This window comes from Triticum urartu, chromosome 7A (assembly GCF_056163025.1).
Source record: "Triticum urartu cultivar PI428250 chromosome 7A, HENAU_Tu73, whole genome shotgun sequence".
In the NCBI taxonomy this organism is placed as follows: Eukaryota; Viridiplantae; Streptophyta; class Magnoliopsida; order Poales; family Poaceae; genus Triticum; species Triticum urartu.
This window is the reverse complement of record NC_141879.1, coordinates 304,540,608-304,558,920: the sequence shown is the minus strand read 5'-3', so window position 1 is coordinate 304,558,920 and position 18,313 is coordinate 304,540,608. Positions and strand designations below refer to the sequence as shown.

The window sequence follows — 18,313 nt, the reverse complement described above, 5'->3', positions numbered from 1 at the left end:
TGCCGTAAGAAAACTCTAATTTCTCCTTAATGCAAAGGCAGAGCTTCAGCCCTGTTTCTTCAAAATAAGAGATAATTTCATTGTCTATTATGATACTATTATACAATAGAATTTCACCATCCATATTTAACACCGTGTTATTGCAGGAGCAAAAGACAGTCCCACTTTTAGTTTTTGTAACGTGTGATCATCACTGTGCTTTCGAGAACAGTTATGCAAAAATAATCACTCATGTTCCACAAAAATGCCAAGAGAAGTGGACTTCTTTTTTATTTCTCTTTATAGTGCCCACATATAATAATACATAGCGTACATTACTCTCGGACATGGTTTGCATAAAACATGTCAACAAATAGCTCTACATCCAGAAGACTACAGGAGAAACTGTCTGGAGATGCTTAGAGACTACATAGGAGTTAGTGTGGTGGCGCGTGGTTTGCAGTTGTCCCCTACGATCATACTTAAGACCAAACATGCTCAAGTGGAGCACACAGCCGTCACGGTCACCGAAGGCGCACTTAAACTCCACTCCCTCGCGTAGCACAGACTCCACAAGGCAAAAGCTGCCGTCGCCCATGTAGGCGAGACTGGGCCTCGCAAATGCCAGCCGCCTCTCCGAGTCCTTGTGGAACAGCTTCTCCTTGGTCACCTTCCACTCAAGCTCCACCGCACTTGTGCTGCTGCGGGAGGCGACTTCACAGGAGCAGATGTACCCGTCCTTGTGAAGCCCGACCCATGCGTCTAGCCCGTCGTCGTAGTGTGCTTGCCCTTGGAATGGTAGAGCCCAATCCCCATGCAACCTCCACTTGGAAGTCCTGGTGTCGAAGGAGAAGGTGCCCTTTGGAAGATGATGATAGCGTATGTCGTGCGCGGACATGAATATGGTGTGCCCGTCCGGGTGCAGTGCGTAGGAGGTGATCACGTCATCCATGGCGAATGGTGGCGGTGAGGGCACGCTTTTCCAGGACCACCTCATGGTTGGGCTCGGCCACGGCTCATCCTTGTCCATTGGCGCCCACGACATGGCCTCGAAAGAGTGCTGCTCGTGGACATGGCGATGTGTCAACGCGTACATCATGCCGCCGGCGGCTACGGTGAAGGTGGTCCTATCGATGAGTCGAACCGGTGGACGGGGGCCCATGGTGAGCCCAGGCATCTCGGTGTCGAACACGAGGGTGGGAGTGTGCGGACAGCATGGGTTGGTGGTGATGAATATGTTGCTGTCCATGGCGGCGAAGTCCATGCGAAGACGATTTACCGGTGCGGCTAACCGGAGAGCAGCAGGGTAAGGGAACCCATGGTGCAGGTCGGTGGTGGCGTCCTGCAAGGCGTCGATGTCGATCTTGTGGATGCTGAAGCCCTTGTGCCAGTCGTCCAGCACCAGGTAGAGGTGCTTCTTGGGCACACGGCGCGGCCTTTTCCCGGTGCGGTCGGCATTGGGTTCCGAGAGGTGACGCTTAGACATGTCTCCGCCGGTCGATCTTCCCGCACTAACTGGATCTAAAGATTGAATTTTTGATTCCGACGGAGGTTACGAGCAGGGTTGCCAGTAGAGGAGAAGAAATTTATAGACAAACGGAAGGGCAAGGAGGAGGCGACAGATCTAACCTGACTCACAGCCGGGCTCGGATTGCATGCAGATAGCCAATGGCAGAGTGCCTAGCTAGACCCCGAGTCGGAAGGAGCAGAATAGGGGTCAGCGCCTCACCGCCTCACCGGAGTTGCCGCGCCGTGGTCGCCGGAGTCGTCGCCGCCGCTCTCGTGCTCCACGCGCCCGTGGACTGCTTGAGTTGCCGGGCCGCCCATATGGCTAGAAAGAAGGCAGTTGAGACGCGCCGCCCCTCCCGTGGTCGCCGAAATCTTGGTGTGGCCGCGCCACCCCTCCCGTGGTCGCCGAAATGTTGATGTGGCCGGCGGCGCGCCGCCCCTCCTCTGCTTCCCATCTTTTTTTCCTTTTCTTTTTTGCGCGTGTGCTATTCTTCTTCAGGCGCCTGAAATTCGGTTCAGCCCATTCCGAGGGATAGCCTACCTAGGCGCACACATGGGCCCGTTCCGGGGTTGAGCCGGATTTTTTTTGGACAGATTTAGATAAATTCTCCAAATTTGCTAAAGAAAAGATAAATTCTCTAAGAGATCCTAAAAAGGGATAAATTCACTAAAAAATATTCCCTCTGTAAAACTAGTGATTTTAATGCTCTTATATTTCTTAAGGAGGGAGTACATATTACCGGGCGAAGCCACCAACAGATCAAATACATATTAAAGAATGTTACCCAAAATTTATAAAGTGTTCATAGATTAAAACAATGTCCATGCATTCTAAATGGCTTTCATGTTTTTTTGAAGTTTATTTCTAAAATGATTTAAATTTTAAATATATTCAAAAAATATAATAAAACGTTCCTACATTATTAAAAAAATTGGCCCATTTTTCAAAAGTACATGGTTCTTTAAAAATTACATATTTAAGAAATGCTCGTGAATACTTTAAATTGCAATTTTAAAAATGGTCATGATCTTTCAAAATTGATCCTTTAAGAAAAATGTTTAAAATGGCCGCGCTGCAGAACATGGAGGCGCCGGCATCCAACGGCAGGATCTCCAGTCCAGTGGCTTGGCACGCGCGTTGAAGAGAGAAACGAGAAAAGCTCGTCCATGCCTCAAGTTGTAGATTATTGAGTGAGTATTGACTGTCCGATTGATATGAATCGGCTTTCAGATTCAGTAAAGAGAATGAATGATTAAACTGGCAGATCTTTGAGTCTTGTAAAGATTCTGAATATGTGCAAGTGCAGATAAACTTGTCTTCAGAAGGGTGAAAGCCAACCTTTGTCTTCACGCAAGATAAACTTAAGCTATGTCTACAGACTGAATCTCTGCTTAAGCTACCACATTGGTTTTTAGACACCGGAAGCTCTGCTTAAGCATTGAAGGAGAAGGAAAATCTGTACAGACTGAAATCCAGCCAAAGGGAAGAAAAACTGTGCAGATCTTCCTTCTCCTTTGGCTGTGTTTCAGTCAGAGCATGCAGTTGAAGCATTCAGAGCAGTGGTTGACACCCATGGATGAGAGATGCCAAAGGCAAACCAGGTCTGTTTAGCAAAAGGGCACTCCAGAACTAGTTTTTCTTACAGTAAGGTTTCCAGAACAAGATCACAAAGCGAGCAGCCAAGCATGCATTATCATGCCGTGCGGCCATCCTCTAGCTCTCGATCAGCCTATCTGCAGTCCATAATCTGTTTTGAAGGAGCAGAAGGAAAAACCTCATCTTACCTTCAGTTTTTCAAATGGGCCAAAATTTGTGACTGTTGGTGGTGTTATGAATCTGACCAAAGAAAGAAATGGGCATCATAGGCTGACCAAAGAAATGGTGTCCTCAAGCACAAGATTTCGAACCAGAATCCAAGTTGTGATGAAGATATCCATCTGATCCTAAGAGGAGAGGAAATAAGCAAAATCTATGAGGGCTCCCACGTCTGATCGCAGCCCAAAAGGAAACATGCTCGCCATTATCAATCTGAATTTTGGTACAAGAAGAGAGGAGGTGCTGAGCAGCAGCAGCTTGATCTGAAGGTGTTATACTAAAGCTGACCTCAGGTCTTGACTCCCCTTTTGTGTTTTGAGAATCAATTCACTAACTCAAGGAAAATTTTCATAGCTTTTCCATTTGAGAGAGAGAGAGATGATCTGCCAAAAAGATAATTTATCCTGCTGCAGATGACAGGAGGTGATTTTGTAGTTGTACACTCTAGTGCATAACTGACATGAATCAATCATCAAGACAATAGGTATATCATGGCATTATGAACAATACAGCCAGAAAAAAGACATACACTTCAGATGATATTCCAATGCAGAGTAAAATGCATGCATGTCAAGAGGGTCTAGAGATCCACCACGCCAGCATCACAAAACTATCATGGCATTAGGAACAAGTTCACAACAATACCACCAGAAAGAAAGAATATATTGATTTCAGGTGATGTTCCACTGCATAGTAAAGGGCGTAAAGGACATACACCAGTCATCACACACAAGTGCAGAGTGTCCACTACAAGGACATCTCAAAGAAGGGCAAGATTTCTACTATACAGCCCAAAAAGAAAAGAAGAATATCAAATCGCTATCCGTTTTCTAGTTACAAGCTGTGTTCAAACACAGCACCAGGCCTCCAGCCTTCAGCCTTCATTGCATTAGACCTATCCATGATGAAATGGAAGGATCTTCGCAGAAGAGCTAAGGCTGCTATTGAGATTTATAGCATGCCTTGAATCATGTGCTGCCATACACGAGTTGATGTACAGAGAGTGCGATGGTCTTCTCTCAGATGACGGAAGCATACTGTGCACAGAAGTATAATGTAGGATGCTTTCACATACTGTAATTCATAGACAGGTGACTAAGGTAACCACCCTGGTGCAGCGCCCTTTGAAGATCAGACAGCAACCTGCGGGACTCATTCATAATCAGGTAGATAGCGAGCCTGCAGTGGCTTTTTGCCGAGTGACGGAAGGAGTTCATCAATAATCTCAAAAGTCCTCTAATGTCATCTTCATATTCAAATCTATGGCCAGCTTCATCCTCGTAGGTTAATGTATCGTGAAGAAATGAACATTGCAGGCCCTTAGATTTCCATCCCCTGTAATGTCCCAGAGAGTTTAGCAGATCTTCTCCACCAGTGGTATCTTTGACTTTCCAGAATAGCTGAAACAATGAGACAAAGTTTCCGTATCCTTGATATGGCTCCATCAGGTCAATATGGCTGCAGAGCAGGCTGCCATGACACACGTTCACTCCCTGGGAGATGATCCTTAGCCACTCGGTCAGATCAAATGGTAGCTTCTGACCATGAAATACCTCCTCTACAACCATATGAACAAATTGGCGATAGTCAAGGTCCCCGGCAGCTTCACTGTACTCCACTATCGCGCCCTCGGCCAGACCATCAAGCTTGATGGAGTCATCTTGATAGATTTGGAAGTTCTTCGAGGAAAACTTTCCAGCAAGAGCAAAGTGTTCATGATGGAGCTTGACAACTTTGTTAAATGAACGCATCAAAATCACTCTGCTGCGAAGCTTTGATAACTTCAGAGTAGTCGGTATCATTATGTTAGATCCTTCTTCGCAGCTCAGGACAGCTCTACATCCAGGGAGCTCACAGTACTCATGCATCTTGTACCTCAAAGAATAATCATACAAACTCTCTGTGTCTTCGATCTCTGTCGCACAACTGAGGTGCCTGTGATGAGGATGAAAATTCAGCCTCCTTGAAACTCCGAGCTTGTTCCTAGCACTACACTTCAGGATTTTAGAGCCCGTTGACTTGCAGTTCCTGTAACAGTGATAAAGATTGAGTAGAGTCCTTCCGAGGTGCTTTCATATGTGCTAATAAAATGCATGACCACAATAATGTAATAAATAAAAATGTAAGGTAAGGCATACCCATACCTTACAGGGGACTTCTTTGCTGTTGGTGTCATTATGTTTTCTGGAGAAATCAGATTTTCAATAATTCCTTTTGGTTCAGTAGCCAATAGCCTGCTTTCTTTAGAACAGCTCTCAACCCAATCTATTGAGCTCACTTGCTTTAACTCCGACTCCCACAAGATCCTTGCCCCTGCTGGGATGTTACCCTACCAAAAAATATGTGAATACCATGATTTAAAATATTCGGGTTTTAGATAATTCATAAAGTGATATGAGCGAATACTACCTTGACAATTATGTGTGTGGCCTCTTTATAGTGAAGTCCTGTAGCAAGTGCTCCACCAAGAGACTCAATCTTTTCCTTATAAGCTGCAAAGTCCTGCGCATGCAAGATAGATATTCAAAAACTATTAGCCACTGTTGTAGTTTATTCCAAAAATGTGCTCCTGTAAGTTTCTCGGAGAAAAGAACTGGGTGACTTGGACAGAACAGATGATGTTTGCAAAATAAAAGTGACTATATATTGCTTCTATACCATGTAAGGAAGCCAGCATACCAAGTCCAAAATAGATGTGTTTTCTCAAAAAATAACTGCCATTAGTGCGATTTATCTGCTTTTAATTATGAAAGTACTTTATATTGCTTCGTTTTCACAAAATCAGCCGCATTGCACTACTGCACTTGCATTTTTGTGTAACAGTGACATGATTCTACGTCTAAAATGACTGGCCAATACTTTTGCAACCACATATAACAAATTAACATGTTCAGATTAATTGCCACAATGTCACAATTTAGGATTTATCCGCGAAGCGCGTTGAAGTCCTCTGATGTTGATATTTTATTTGAAAAGAATGGCAGAGAAAAAAGTCTCATGGTCTGAATGAGAAGCAAGCAGATTTTCTTAAGGCTTTGTACGGTGAGACTTTGTTTGTACTGCTTGGTCACCTAATTAGAACTAGGGGAAAGTCCCCATCAGACAAAACGATGAAAGGAGAAACCGAGTGAGAAAACTCTGAATGAAAAAACTTGAGGACACTGATGCTTACAGGTCAATTTTACATTCAGGTAAACGCATACACTACTAGACTAGTGTTCGGTGGATCTCAAAACCTTCCTTAAAGGGAACAGAAAATGCCGAGTGCTCAGCAGCCCCAGCTGCATGATCTTGCAGTGCAATTCCTAGGCAGGACCTTGCTGGCCTGGATGCTAGGACTGGATTGCCACCGATCCGACACCTAGGCCTTGTTGACCAACTTAATGTATACAACCAAAATGGAGCATCTCCTATTGTTACCCCAAGAAACCATGACAACGTAACTCTTTTCATGTGATTATTAAGGATGCAGCTACAAGGAGACAGTAAGAAAATTATCAGATCCCTATTATTTAGTGATAGCAACGCCATATATATACCAAACAAGATTATGCTCTTGCTCCCAAATTCCACACAAAAGGGTCAAAAGTTCACAAGAGCACGCCCAGCAGTTCAGATTTCTCGAGTTCTCACCTCGTCGGTGATGCCAGCGTCCGAGTAATCCAGCAAGATGAAGAGGAATCCGGAGAAGGGCTTGCCCGCGTGGCTGGGACCCGCTTGTTCCCGGGCGGGAGGCCTCGCCGTCGCGCCCCTAGCTCCTGCGCTCCCGTCCTCCTCCTCTGGTCCTCGGTCGCTCCTCCTCTGCGCACCATCTCCGCCCGCATCCCCGGCTCCGATTGAGGTGCCGCGCCCGCCATCGCGCCCGCGGAGCCCTCGGCTCTCTCCCCCGCTGCGAATGCTGGGGCAGCCTCCGCTGCCGCGCTCACCGCCGTCGCCTTCGACCTCTTGTGTCCCTCCTCCGTCGCCCCTGGGGAGGCCCCCGCTGCCTCGCTCGCCGCCGCGGGGCGGCTGCCTTCCGCTGCTTTCTTGGGGCAGGCGGCGTGTGGGCTTGAAGACGGCAGACTTGGTGGGGGAGAGGCGGGAGGGGTTCCGATTTGGGGGATTGTTCCAAGAATTCGGGGGGAGAGGCGGGGGGCGGGGGGGCCGTTTCGAAGCTGTGGCCTTCTGGAAGAGCCGTTAGGCTACACTTCAGGTGATCGACCCTGCCCAAGGTCGGCTCCCTCCCAAGCCGTTGGATCCAAATATCCAACCCATTTGATCAGTCCGGCTGCATCGTTCCCCTCGTCTCACGCCTTGTGCGACGTTGCATGAAAACATTCCTCTCCCCTCACCGCGCTTGCGAGGGGAGGTCGGCCACCGCGCAAAAAAATCCGACGAGCGACTCCGCACGAGTCACGGGTGGTCATAGTGTGGGCTGATCACCGCGTCAGCACATGTCCCGACTAGAAACTCTGCATGGGTCATGGTTGGGCGTAGAGTTTGGTGATCACCGTCCCAGCATAGGTCGCGGCCGATCCCAGCACGGACGCTCGCCATCCCCAACATGGGTCGCGGTCGGTCCCAACATTGCAACACGGACGCTCGCCGTCCCCAACATGGTGCGGTCGTTCACAGCACGGCCACTCGCCGCCCTGCATCCGCGATTGTGGGCGTAGCATTTGTGGCCAGCAGTTGCAGAAGCCTTGTGTCCCACTTGTAACGCGTCGGAGGACATCGGCGTAGGTTAGCCAACTATGTCGGCGGCCGGCCTTCCAGCTCCCTGCAGCGGTGAGACACTGCCTTCTAGCGTCTCCCAGTAGGAGGCGCCAGTAGGTGTGAGCCATAGATGTGCAATGATATTTAGAGGAGGAAGGTGAGCGGTGATGGCAAGAGAAAGATTAATCCATGGTGTTGTGAGCGGCGGTGTCAATGTGAACGACGATAAGGGAGGTAGGAGACGCACAAAAAGTTGTGTGAGAGCGAGTGAGGGAGAGGGGGGTTGAATTAGAGTGTGTGGCTGCATACGATGCGCTAGATGATTGCGGTAGATATAAGGTTGGCAAAGGGTTACACGTGGGGTCCACCAGCAAGATGTGCGCGATGGACGTGGGCGTTGATCGGTCGCCTGGTTCTAATCAATTTTCATATTTTGCTTGCATGATAAATCGGTAACCATTCACAAATTCACCTTTTTTAACAAGGGTAGCATTAATAGATGAAACGAGTTACAACACTGCACAAAGAATCCCACATGGAATAAAAATTATAACATGATCATCCCTTTATCAAATCGGACCCGAAAATGATTCGACAAAAATGCAATTGAGTCCTAATGCTCCCGGGAGACCTCGTCGGAGATGCTATCGCCACTATGTCCTGCGAAATACTTGGCATCTTGCAAGGAGAAGAGGGCCTCCGCAATGGAGGTTGAAATTGCAGCGTCAATTTTTTTCGTCAAATCCACGTGAGGCAAGTGTTCCACCCTAGCCACTCATAGGGGTTCATTTGAGACTTGAGAAATTTTGATCCATGGCTCCATCTACCGAGATTAGAGCAATGCTATAAGATAGCTGAAGATGAACCAGAAAACCAACTTCAACTCACCCTTGAGCTCCAGGATCAAAATTCAAAAAATAGTTAAAATGAAAAAAACAGATTTTTTTTTACATCAAAGATGCTCGAGTGCGCGATGTGCATGCAAAAAAAATGCAGGTGGACGTTCGAGGAGCTATATATAGGCAAAAGGCAAAATCGGGTCCAAACAATGTTCTTTTTCCAAAGTTTCTGTCGCTGCCATTTTTTGCCATGAAAACTTCGAATGTCAAAACACGTTGAATTGTGTACACACATGCTCATTCAAGCATCTTGGACGACAACCAAAAAATCATATTTTAATTTTGTTTACTACTGTTCATGCCACGGTGCAAATGCACATGGGCACTGAATTGTTGCACTCAAGAAAAAGAGGTTATTCAACCAAAATCACAGGCAGATGTTGGGGAAGGAAGGAACGATGTTTACCTTAGGGTATGTAGAGAAGGGCACAAATTATTTTGACAAGTCTTTTGAGGTTGATGGTGGCAGACATGGCATCGTGAATACAGAACTTCTACACCTACATGTTGTTGCCATCGAGAAATTAAATACTCCCTCCATTCATTTTTGTAAGTCGTTTAAGACAACTCAAAATAGGTTGTTTTACACATTGTCTAAAATGTCTTCAATTTTCCTATAAAAGTGAATAGAGGAAGTAGTACTACTGTAGAACGAAGAGTAATCATATGCTCCGTGTCTCTCAAAACGCTTTTGAAGCCCCGGTTCTAAACTGTAAAGCATGCCGCACTGAACGAGGGAGTAATCATCAGCACGTGACTGCCAAGCGTTCATAACGTCTTGGTTCTCTGGGATGGGTGCGTCACCTAGCGGTGATTCTAGAACATAATCTTTCTTGGCAGCTATGAGGATAATCCTCAGGTTCCGGACCCAGTCCGTATAGTTGCTGCCATCATCTTTCAGGTTGGTTTTCTCTAGGAACGTGTTGAAGTTGAGGACAACGTGGACCATTTGATCTACAAGACATATTGTAAATATTTTAGACTAAGTTCATGATAATTAAGTTCATCTAATCAAATTATTCAATGAACTCCCACTCAGATAGACATCCCTCCAGTCATCTAAGTAAAACATGATCCGAGTTAACTAGGCCGTGTCCGATCATCACGTGAGAGGGACCAGTCAACATCGGTGAACATCTTCATGTTGATCGTAACTTCTATACGACTCATGCTCGACCTTTCGGTCTTCCGTGTTCCGAGGCCATGTCTGTACATGCTAGGCTCGTCAAGTCAACCTAAGTGTATTGCTGTGTAAATCTGGCTTACACCCGTTGTATTCGAACGTTAGAATCTATCACACCCGATCATCACGTGGTGCTTCGAAACAACGAACCTTCGCAACGGTGCACGGTTAGGGGGAACACTTTCTTGAAATTATTACGAGGGATCATCTTATTTAAGCTACCGTCATTCTAAGCAAATAAGATGTAAAACATGATAAACATCACATGCAATCAAATAGTGACATGATATGGCCAATATCATTTGCTCCTTTTGATCTCCATCTTCGGGGCTTCATGATCATCGTTGTCACCGGCATGACACCATGATCTCCATCATCATGATCTCCATCATCATGTCTTCTTGAAGTTGTCTCGCCATCTATTACTTCTACTACTATGGCTAACGCTTTAGCAATAAAGTAAAGTAATTACATGACGTTTATGTTGACAACTCCTATGGCTGCTGCCGGTTGTCATACTCATCGACATGCAACTCGTGATTCCTATTACAAGAACATGATCAATCTCATACATCACATATATCATTCATCACATCTTTTTGGCCATATCACATCACACGGCACATGCTGCAACAACAAGTTAGACGTCCTCTAATTGTTGTTGCAAGTGTTTACGTGGTTGCTATAGGTTTCTAGCAAGAACGTTTCTTACCTACGCCAAAACCACAACGTGATATGCCAATTTCTATTTACCCTTCATAAGGACCCTTTTCATCGAATCCGATTCGACTAAAGTGGGAGAGACAGACACCCGCCAGCCACCTTATGCAACTAGTGCATGTCAATCGGTGGAACCAGTCTCACGTAAGCATACGTGTAAGGTCGGTCCGGGCTGCTTCATCCCACGATGCCGCTGAATCAAGATAAGACTAGTAACGGCAAGCAAATTGACAATATCCACGCCACAACTGCTTTGTGTTCTACTCGTGCATAGAAACTACGCATAGACCTAGATCATGATGCCACTGTTGGGGAACGTAGCAGAATTTTAAAATTTTCTACGCATCACCAAGATCAATCTATGGAGTCATCTAGCAACGAGGGAGAGAGGAGTGCATCTACATACCCTTGTAGATCGTGCGCGGAAGCGTTCAAGAGAACGGGGTTGATGGAGTCGTACTCGTCGTGATCCAAATTACCGATGACCTAGCGCCGAACGGACGGCACCTCCGCGTTCAACGCACGTACGGTTGGGAAGACGTCTCCTCCAACTTGAGCATGCGGACTAGCTTGGGGATGCTTGATACGTCCCCAACGTATCTATAATTTTTGATTGCTCCATGCTATATTATCTACTGTTTTGGACATTATTGGGCTTTATTATCCACTTTTATATTATTTTTGGGACTAACCTATTAACCGGAGGCCCAGCCCAGAATTGATGTTTTTTGCCTGTTTTAGGGTTTCGAAGAAAAGGAATATCAAACGGAGTCCAAACGGAATGAAACCTTCGGGAACGTGATTTTCTCAACGAACAAGACCCAGGAGACTTGGACCCTACGTCAAGACACAAAAGAGGAGGCCACGAGGTAGGAGGGTGCGCCTACCCCCCCCCCACCAGGCGCGCCCTCCACCCTCGTGGGCCCCCTGTTGCTCCACCGACGTACTCCTTCCTCCTATATATACCTACGTACCCCCAAACGATTAGATACGGAGCCAAAAACCTAATTCCACCGCCGCAACTTTCTGTATCCACGAGATCCCATCTTGGGGCCTGTTCCGGAGCTCCGCCGGAGGGGGCATCGATCACGGAGGGCTTCTACATCAACATCATAGCCCCTCTGATGAAGTGTGAGTAGTTTACCTCAGACCTACGGGTCCATAGTTATTAGCTAGATGGCCTCTTCTCTCTTTTTGGATCTTAATACAATGTTCTCCCCCTCTCTTGTGGAGAACTATTCGATGTAATCTTCTTTTTGCGGTGTATTTGTTGAGACCGATGAATTGTGGGTTTATGATCAAGTCTATCTATGAACAATATTTGAATCTTCTCTGAATTCTTTTATGTATGATTGGTTATCTTTGCAAGTCTCTTCGAATTATCAGTTTGGTTTGGCCTACTAGATTGATCTTTCTTGCAATGGGAGAAGTGCTTAGCTTTGGGTTCAATCTTGTGGTGTCCTTTCCCAGTGACAGTAGGGGCAGCAAGATACGTATTGTATTGTTGCCATCGAGGATAACAAGATGGGGTTTTCATCATATTGCATGAGTTTATCCCTCTACATCATGTCATCTTGCTTAAGGCGTTACTCTATTTTTAACTTAATACTCTAGATGCATGCCGGATAGCGGTCGATGAGTGGAGTAATAGTAGTAGATGCAGGCAGGAGTCGGTCTACTTGTCTCGGACGTGATGCCTATATACATGATCATACCTAGATATTCTCATAACTATGCTCAATTCTTTCAACAGAATACTTATGCTCTCGAGAGAAGCCACTAGTGAAACCTATGGCCCCCGGGTCTATCTTCATCATATTAATCTCCTATTACTTAGTTATTTCCTTTGCTTTTTTACTTTGCCTTTATTTTACTTTGCATCTTTATCACAAAAGTACCAAAAATATTATCTTATCATATCTATCAGATCTCACTCTCGTAAGTGGCCGTGTAGGGATTGACAACCCCTATTCGCGTTGGTTGCGAGGATTTATTTGTTTTGTGCAAGTACGAGGGACTCACACGTAGTCTCCTACTGGATTGATACCTTGGTTCTCAAAAACCGAGGGAAATACTTACGCTACTTTGCTGCACCATCCCTTCCTCTTCGGGGGAAACCAATGCAGTGCTCAAGAGGTAGCAGTACTTTGGATGAGTACTCACGGTTGCTTTGCTACTTCTTTTTCCCCTTTTCTCGGTTATTGCGATCATATGATGGAGTCCAGGAGCCAGAGGATCCCGAGGATGATTCTACGTGGAGTTCGACTTCGAGGAGTAGTTAGGAGGTCCCACGCAGAAGGCCTTGGCTTTTCGACTGTTGCTACTTTTGTGCTAGCCTTCTTAAGGCAATCTTGTTTAACTTATATATGTACTCAGATATTATTGCTTCCGCTGACTCTTGTGTTTTCGAGTTTATGTATTCGAGCCTTCGAGGCCCCTGGCTTGTAATATAAAGCTTGTATTATTTTAATTTGTGTCTAGAGTTGTGTTGTGATATCTTCTCGTGAGTCATTGATCTTGGTCGTACACATTTGCGTGTATAATTAGTGTACGGTCAAATCGGGGGCGTCACATTACCGGAACCCCCCGGGGAGTATATGGGCCTTATTGGGCCTTAGTGGAAAGAGAGAGGGGAAGCTAGCGCAGGCCGCGCCCCCCTCCCCCTTGGGTCCGAATTGGACTAGGGAAGGGGGGTTCCCCCTTTCCTCCTTCCTTCCTCTCCTACTCCAACTAGCGAAAGGGGGGAATCCTACTTTCAGTAGGAGTAGGACTCCCCCTAGGGCGCGCCATAGAAAGGGCCGACCCTCCCCCTCCTCCACTCCTTTATATACGGGGGAGGGGGGCACCCCATAGACACAAGTTGATTGTTTAGCCGTGTGCGGTGCCCCCCTCCACAGATTTCCACCTCGGTCATATCGTTGTAGAGCTTAGGCGAAGCCCTGCGTCGGTAACTTCATCATCACCGTCATCACGCTGTGTGCTGACAAAGCTCTCCCCCGACACTCAGCTGGATCTAGAGTTCGTGGGACGTCACCGAGCTGAACGTGTGCAGATCGCGGAGGTGTCGTACCTTCGGTGCTAGGATCGGTCGGATCGTGAAGACGTACGACTACATCAACCGCGTTGTCATAACGCTTCAGCTTACGGTCTACGAGGGTACGTGGACAACACTCTCCCCTCTCGTTGCTATGCATCACCTAGATGGATCTTGCATGTACGTAGGAATTTTAGATGGCGGAGCAGACCACCATCCTCAAATCCATCCAATATGAGGCTTATGTGAAGTCCAACGGGCGCTTTATCTGGCAGCAGATGGCGGAGCAGACCGCCATCCTCGAATCCATCCAATATGAGGCTTATGTGAAGTCCAACCTGCGCTTTATCTGGCAGCAGATGGCGGAGATCGACGAGCTCTTCGCCTCTAGTTTGGACGAGATGCACCGGAGCCTTCGCATGCGGCCGCAGTTGCTCATCTACCCAGAGACGGGCACTCATTTCTTTCCTTTTGTTACTCAAAAAAAATTCCATTCCTTGCGGAATTTGGGCAACAAGTTTTTTTAAGGAAATGTTGCTAATTTATTCATAGTTCACAGCTCCCTCAACTGTTACCTCTGAGCAAATACACTCGGGAGGACATGGAGCCAAGTTTTACATAAATTAGAGTGACAATTGTGATACATTGTCAAAAGCTAGGATGGCAAAAGTGAAATAAAATTAATTTGCTATTGCCACATAATGGCAATTGTGATATTTTTCAAAAGCTAAGAGTGGCAATACTGAAATGTCAAAATCTAGAGTGACATAAGAAAAATTGGCAAAATCTAGAGTGGCAAAAACAAAATTTTCTCTTTACATAAGGCATTACAGCAACCATTTCTAGATAAGATATGTGTGACCTTATTCGCTGACTGTCGCACCCAAGCAACTTTAAAATCATCAAAAGACCGAAGCAGCCCTTTGATCTCTTCAACTAGTTGCCCATTAGCTGAGAGATCTTTTGGAAGAGACACAATTTTTCTAGCCGCCGCCTGCGAGTCAGTTTCTATGATCACCTTCTGGACATTGAGTTCTTGAGTTAGGAAAATGGTTTGTCTACACGCTAGGAGCTCGACCACTTCGGAATCAGCAGCAACCGGGAAAAAATGGCTCGCACATGCAATGAATTTGGGCAACAAGTGGCGGGCAAGAAACGGAACGTGACGGGGCAGAGACGGATGACGGGATGGCCGCGACGACGTGGCGCGACGGGCATCGGCTGCTCCGCATCCACTCTCCACCACTCCTCCGTTCCCTTCCCAGCCCAAACCCAAAACCACGGGCACCTCCGCCACGCCACGCCAAAACCAACGCGCAGAAAATGGCGACGTCGACCAGCCTCGCCGCCGCGCTGCCGTCGCGGGTCACCTCCCCGGGCCGCCGCGCCGCCCTCTCCTGCACAACCTCCCGCGCGCAACCGCGACCGCACCCAGCCCGTGCCGTCTCATCGATCGGGCCCCGCTGCAGGCTGGTCGTGACCTGCAACGCGCAGGCGGCGGCCCCCATGAGCATTGGGCAGGGGACGCCCGTCAGGCCGACAAGCGTGCTGGTGGTCGGCGCCACGGGGACCCTGGGACGGCAGGTGGTCAGGAGGGCGCTGGACGAGGGCTACGACGTCAGGTGCCTCGTCAGGCCCCGCCCGGCGCCCGCCGACTTCCTCCGGGACTGGGGCGCCACCGTGGTCAATGTAGGTTTGCACTGCGCAACCGACCGTACTCTTCACTTCTTCCCGCTATAGGTAATTTAGGGGCACCACATTGCGGATTCTGTCTCATGATCGTCTGTGCGTGTGACTGATTCAATTAGGCCGACCTCAGCAAGCCAGAGACGATACCCGCTACGCTTGTTGGCGTTCATACGGTCATTGATTGCGCCACGGGGCGGCCGGAAGAGCCCATTCGAACGGTAAATGCCATCAGCATGTAATCTCTCAAAATACAGTGGAGAATTGTATTGTGTCTTGTGTTTCTTTGAGTCATTATTAAACGACTTCTGTGTTTCGGACGCTGATGGTTGTTCCATTTAGGTAGACTGGGAAGGAAAGGTTGCTCTAATCCAGTGCGCTAAGGCCATGGGGATTCAGAAGTATGTCTTCTACTCCATTCACAACTGCGACAAGCATCCTGAGGTCCCCTTGATGGAGATCAAGTATTGTACAGAGAGGTTTATTCAGGACACAGGTCTGGATTACACCATCATCCGATTGTGCGGTTTCATGCAGGTAGATGCGATCCTTATCCTGGGTTTCTGTTTCGGCCAGGAAATTCCTTTTGCTACTCATGCTGATGCTAGATTGCAAAAGGCGCTAAACAAGTTCCTGGCTAAACTACCTGTGTATTGCTCATAGTTCATGATAGACATAAACAAGTAGTAAAAATTAAAAGCACTGAGGTGACATATAGTTGAAAGCTCATGTCATACATCTTTTCATAGTCATGTTTGCCGGTTGTTTCTAGAAATGAATTTCCATCTATTTTTTGGTTTTAGGGCCTAATTGGGCAATATGCGGTGCCTATACTAGAAGAGAAGTCAGTTTGGGGAACTGATGCTCCGACTCGGATTGCATACATGGATACCCAGGTTATCTTCTCTCCCTTTCCATTGGAAAAATGAAACTGTGTATATCTATGTACCAGTCTCTCTCCAAAGTAGCTTTCTGTTGACGTGCCTTCTCTGTGCAACTATAGGACGTCGCTCGCCTGACATTTGTTGCTTTGCGCAATGAGAAGGCCAGCAAAAAACTCCTAACATTTGCTGGACCACGTGCTTGGACAACTCAGGAGGTAATTAACTCTATTGCTTTTTCTAGTGAATGAAGTATATATAATGTTCAGTAGGGTCTGCTGAACCAAATTTATTATTGACTTGTCATTAATAAGTAGTTAGTATAACGTACTATTTCATAGGGAATGTACAAATATAGTCATCATGCATTTTCTTTTTCTTTTGAGAATGTACCAAATGATGGCTTATGGGAGTTGGTACATTATTATTTTAATTCTATTTATTTTGCCTTCTCCAGGTTATTACATTATGTGAGAGACTGGCTGGGCAAGATGCCAATGTAACTACTGTCCCTGTTGCAGTCTTGAGATTTACCCGTCAATTAACACGGTTCTTCCAGTGGACAAACGATGTGGCTGATAGGCTGGCATTTTCAGAGGTTTGTCTAGGCCTTTTTGTGCACTGCACATGTAATTCAGTAAGGTACAAGTGTATTGCACGTCGGGGCTTATAGATAACCAAAGTACGATCAAATATTGGCATATCACATTACAACAGGTAAACATGTAAATTTAGTCACGTATGCATCAAGTATAAGATGTAGATTTAGTACTTGTAGTGCATCCCACTCAAATGAAATTTATGGAAGTACTATGAGAGTCTTGAAGAAAAGATAAAATAAAGTAAAAATGAATGGCAATTCTTTTAGAGCCAAAAAAAAAAACCTTGAGACAACTAAAATATGGAAGAATCTAAAATAAATGTTAAATGCATGTGCTTTGAGAAAAGGAATGACAATTCATCTAGAAGAAAAGAGTCAGCAGAAAGTCTGGAAGTTTCTAGAACAAAAGAGAGACGTCTGTGTTTTTAGTTTTGTGTATATAGTGCATTGTGCTTAACCTTAGCCATGGAATCATCTAGATAGTACCCGTGTCGGAATATAGTGTAGTGAAGAGGATATCCAATGGCCAACAATGCTCGGATTTGCCAACTCTCTACCACCGGATTGGCTTCATCAAACAGCCAATATTCAAAGTTATTCATACACTATATAGTGGTATAGATATAGATATATATCAAAGCCTGTGAAGGCTAACAATAAATTTACATTTTTATATCCAGGTGCTCTCCAGCGACACCGTTTTCTCAGCTCCAATGAATGAGACATACCAGCTTCTTGGGGTGGAGGCAAAGGATATCCTCACCTTAGAGAAGTATTTACAAGATTATTTCTCCAACATATTAAAGAAATTGAAGGGTCTCAAGGCACAGTCCAAGCAAAGTGACATATACTTTTAAAAAGAGGGATTTCAACAAAATTATGACATATTTCTGATGCAAATATGTGCGCCAAGACACAGATGAGTGACTACAATTTTTCTTGTATATTTTTCATTTTGTTGTGTATGAGAAGGCACAATCTTATTAGGGCGATGTGTATAGAATCCCGACACTTGGTCGATCTAAAAATTATGCAAAGCAGTCTAAAAGTCCTGAATTCATAGTGAACTCGTATTGTTCTCAAATTATGAGTTATACCATGACTGTTAACTAATAAAAAACGGTAGTTCAGAATATACTGGAATGTAAATATGTTTGTAATCTGTTCGGTGACAAATAACCAGAAACAACTACATGAGAATGAAAGAAACATGTTTGATCATGTTGGCCCTTTGGAGAAGGCATGTCTATGAACAGGAAGCAAGTTTCCAATGGTAGTTCAGAATATACTGGAATGTAAATATGTTTGTA

At 45.9% G+C, this 18,313-nt stretch overlaps 3 protein-coding genes across 3 annotated transcripts; 1 reads left to right on the top strand and 2 right to left on the bottom strand.

Annotated features, from left to right (window-relative positions):
* Positions 1-234: 234 nt before the first annotated feature.
* On the bottom strand, positions 235-1,465 carry LOC125524311 (uncharacterized). Its single transcript, XM_048689383.2, has one exon. The coding sequence runs from the start codon at positions 1,463-1,465 to the stop codon at positions 359-361; it is 1,107 nt and encodes a 368-aa protein (XP_048545340.2). The 3' UTR covers positions 235-358.
* A 2,906-nt stretch (positions 1,466-4,371) lies between these two features.
* LOC125519026 (uncharacterized) lies at positions 4,372-7,941 on the bottom strand. The gene is made up of 5 exons (XM_048683911.2): positions 7,795-7,941; positions 6,938-7,468; positions 5,714-5,806; positions 5,449-5,633; positions 4,372-5,332 (listed from the first exon to the last, which is right to left on the bottom strand). Exons 1-5 carry the CDS (start codon positions 7,939-7,941, stop codon positions 4,372-4,374), a joined length of 1,917 nt encoding a protein of 638 aa, XP_048539868.2.
* A 7,067-nt stretch (positions 7,942-15,008) lies between these two features.
* Positions 15,009-18,070, top strand: HCF244 (NAD(P)-binding Rossmann-fold superfamily protein). The gene is made up of 7 exons (XM_048691063.2): positions 15,009-15,524; positions 15,644-15,742; positions 15,864-16,058; positions 16,325-16,417; positions 16,525-16,620; positions 16,860-17,000; positions 17,684-18,070. The coding sequence occupies exons 1-7, from the start codon at positions 15,024-15,026 to the stop codon at positions 17,858-17,860; spliced, it is 1,302 nt and encodes a 433-aa protein (XP_048547020.2). The 5' UTR covers positions 15,009-15,023; the 3' UTR covers positions 17,861-18,070.
* The last annotated feature ends 243 nt before the right edge of the window (positions 18,071-18,313 follow it).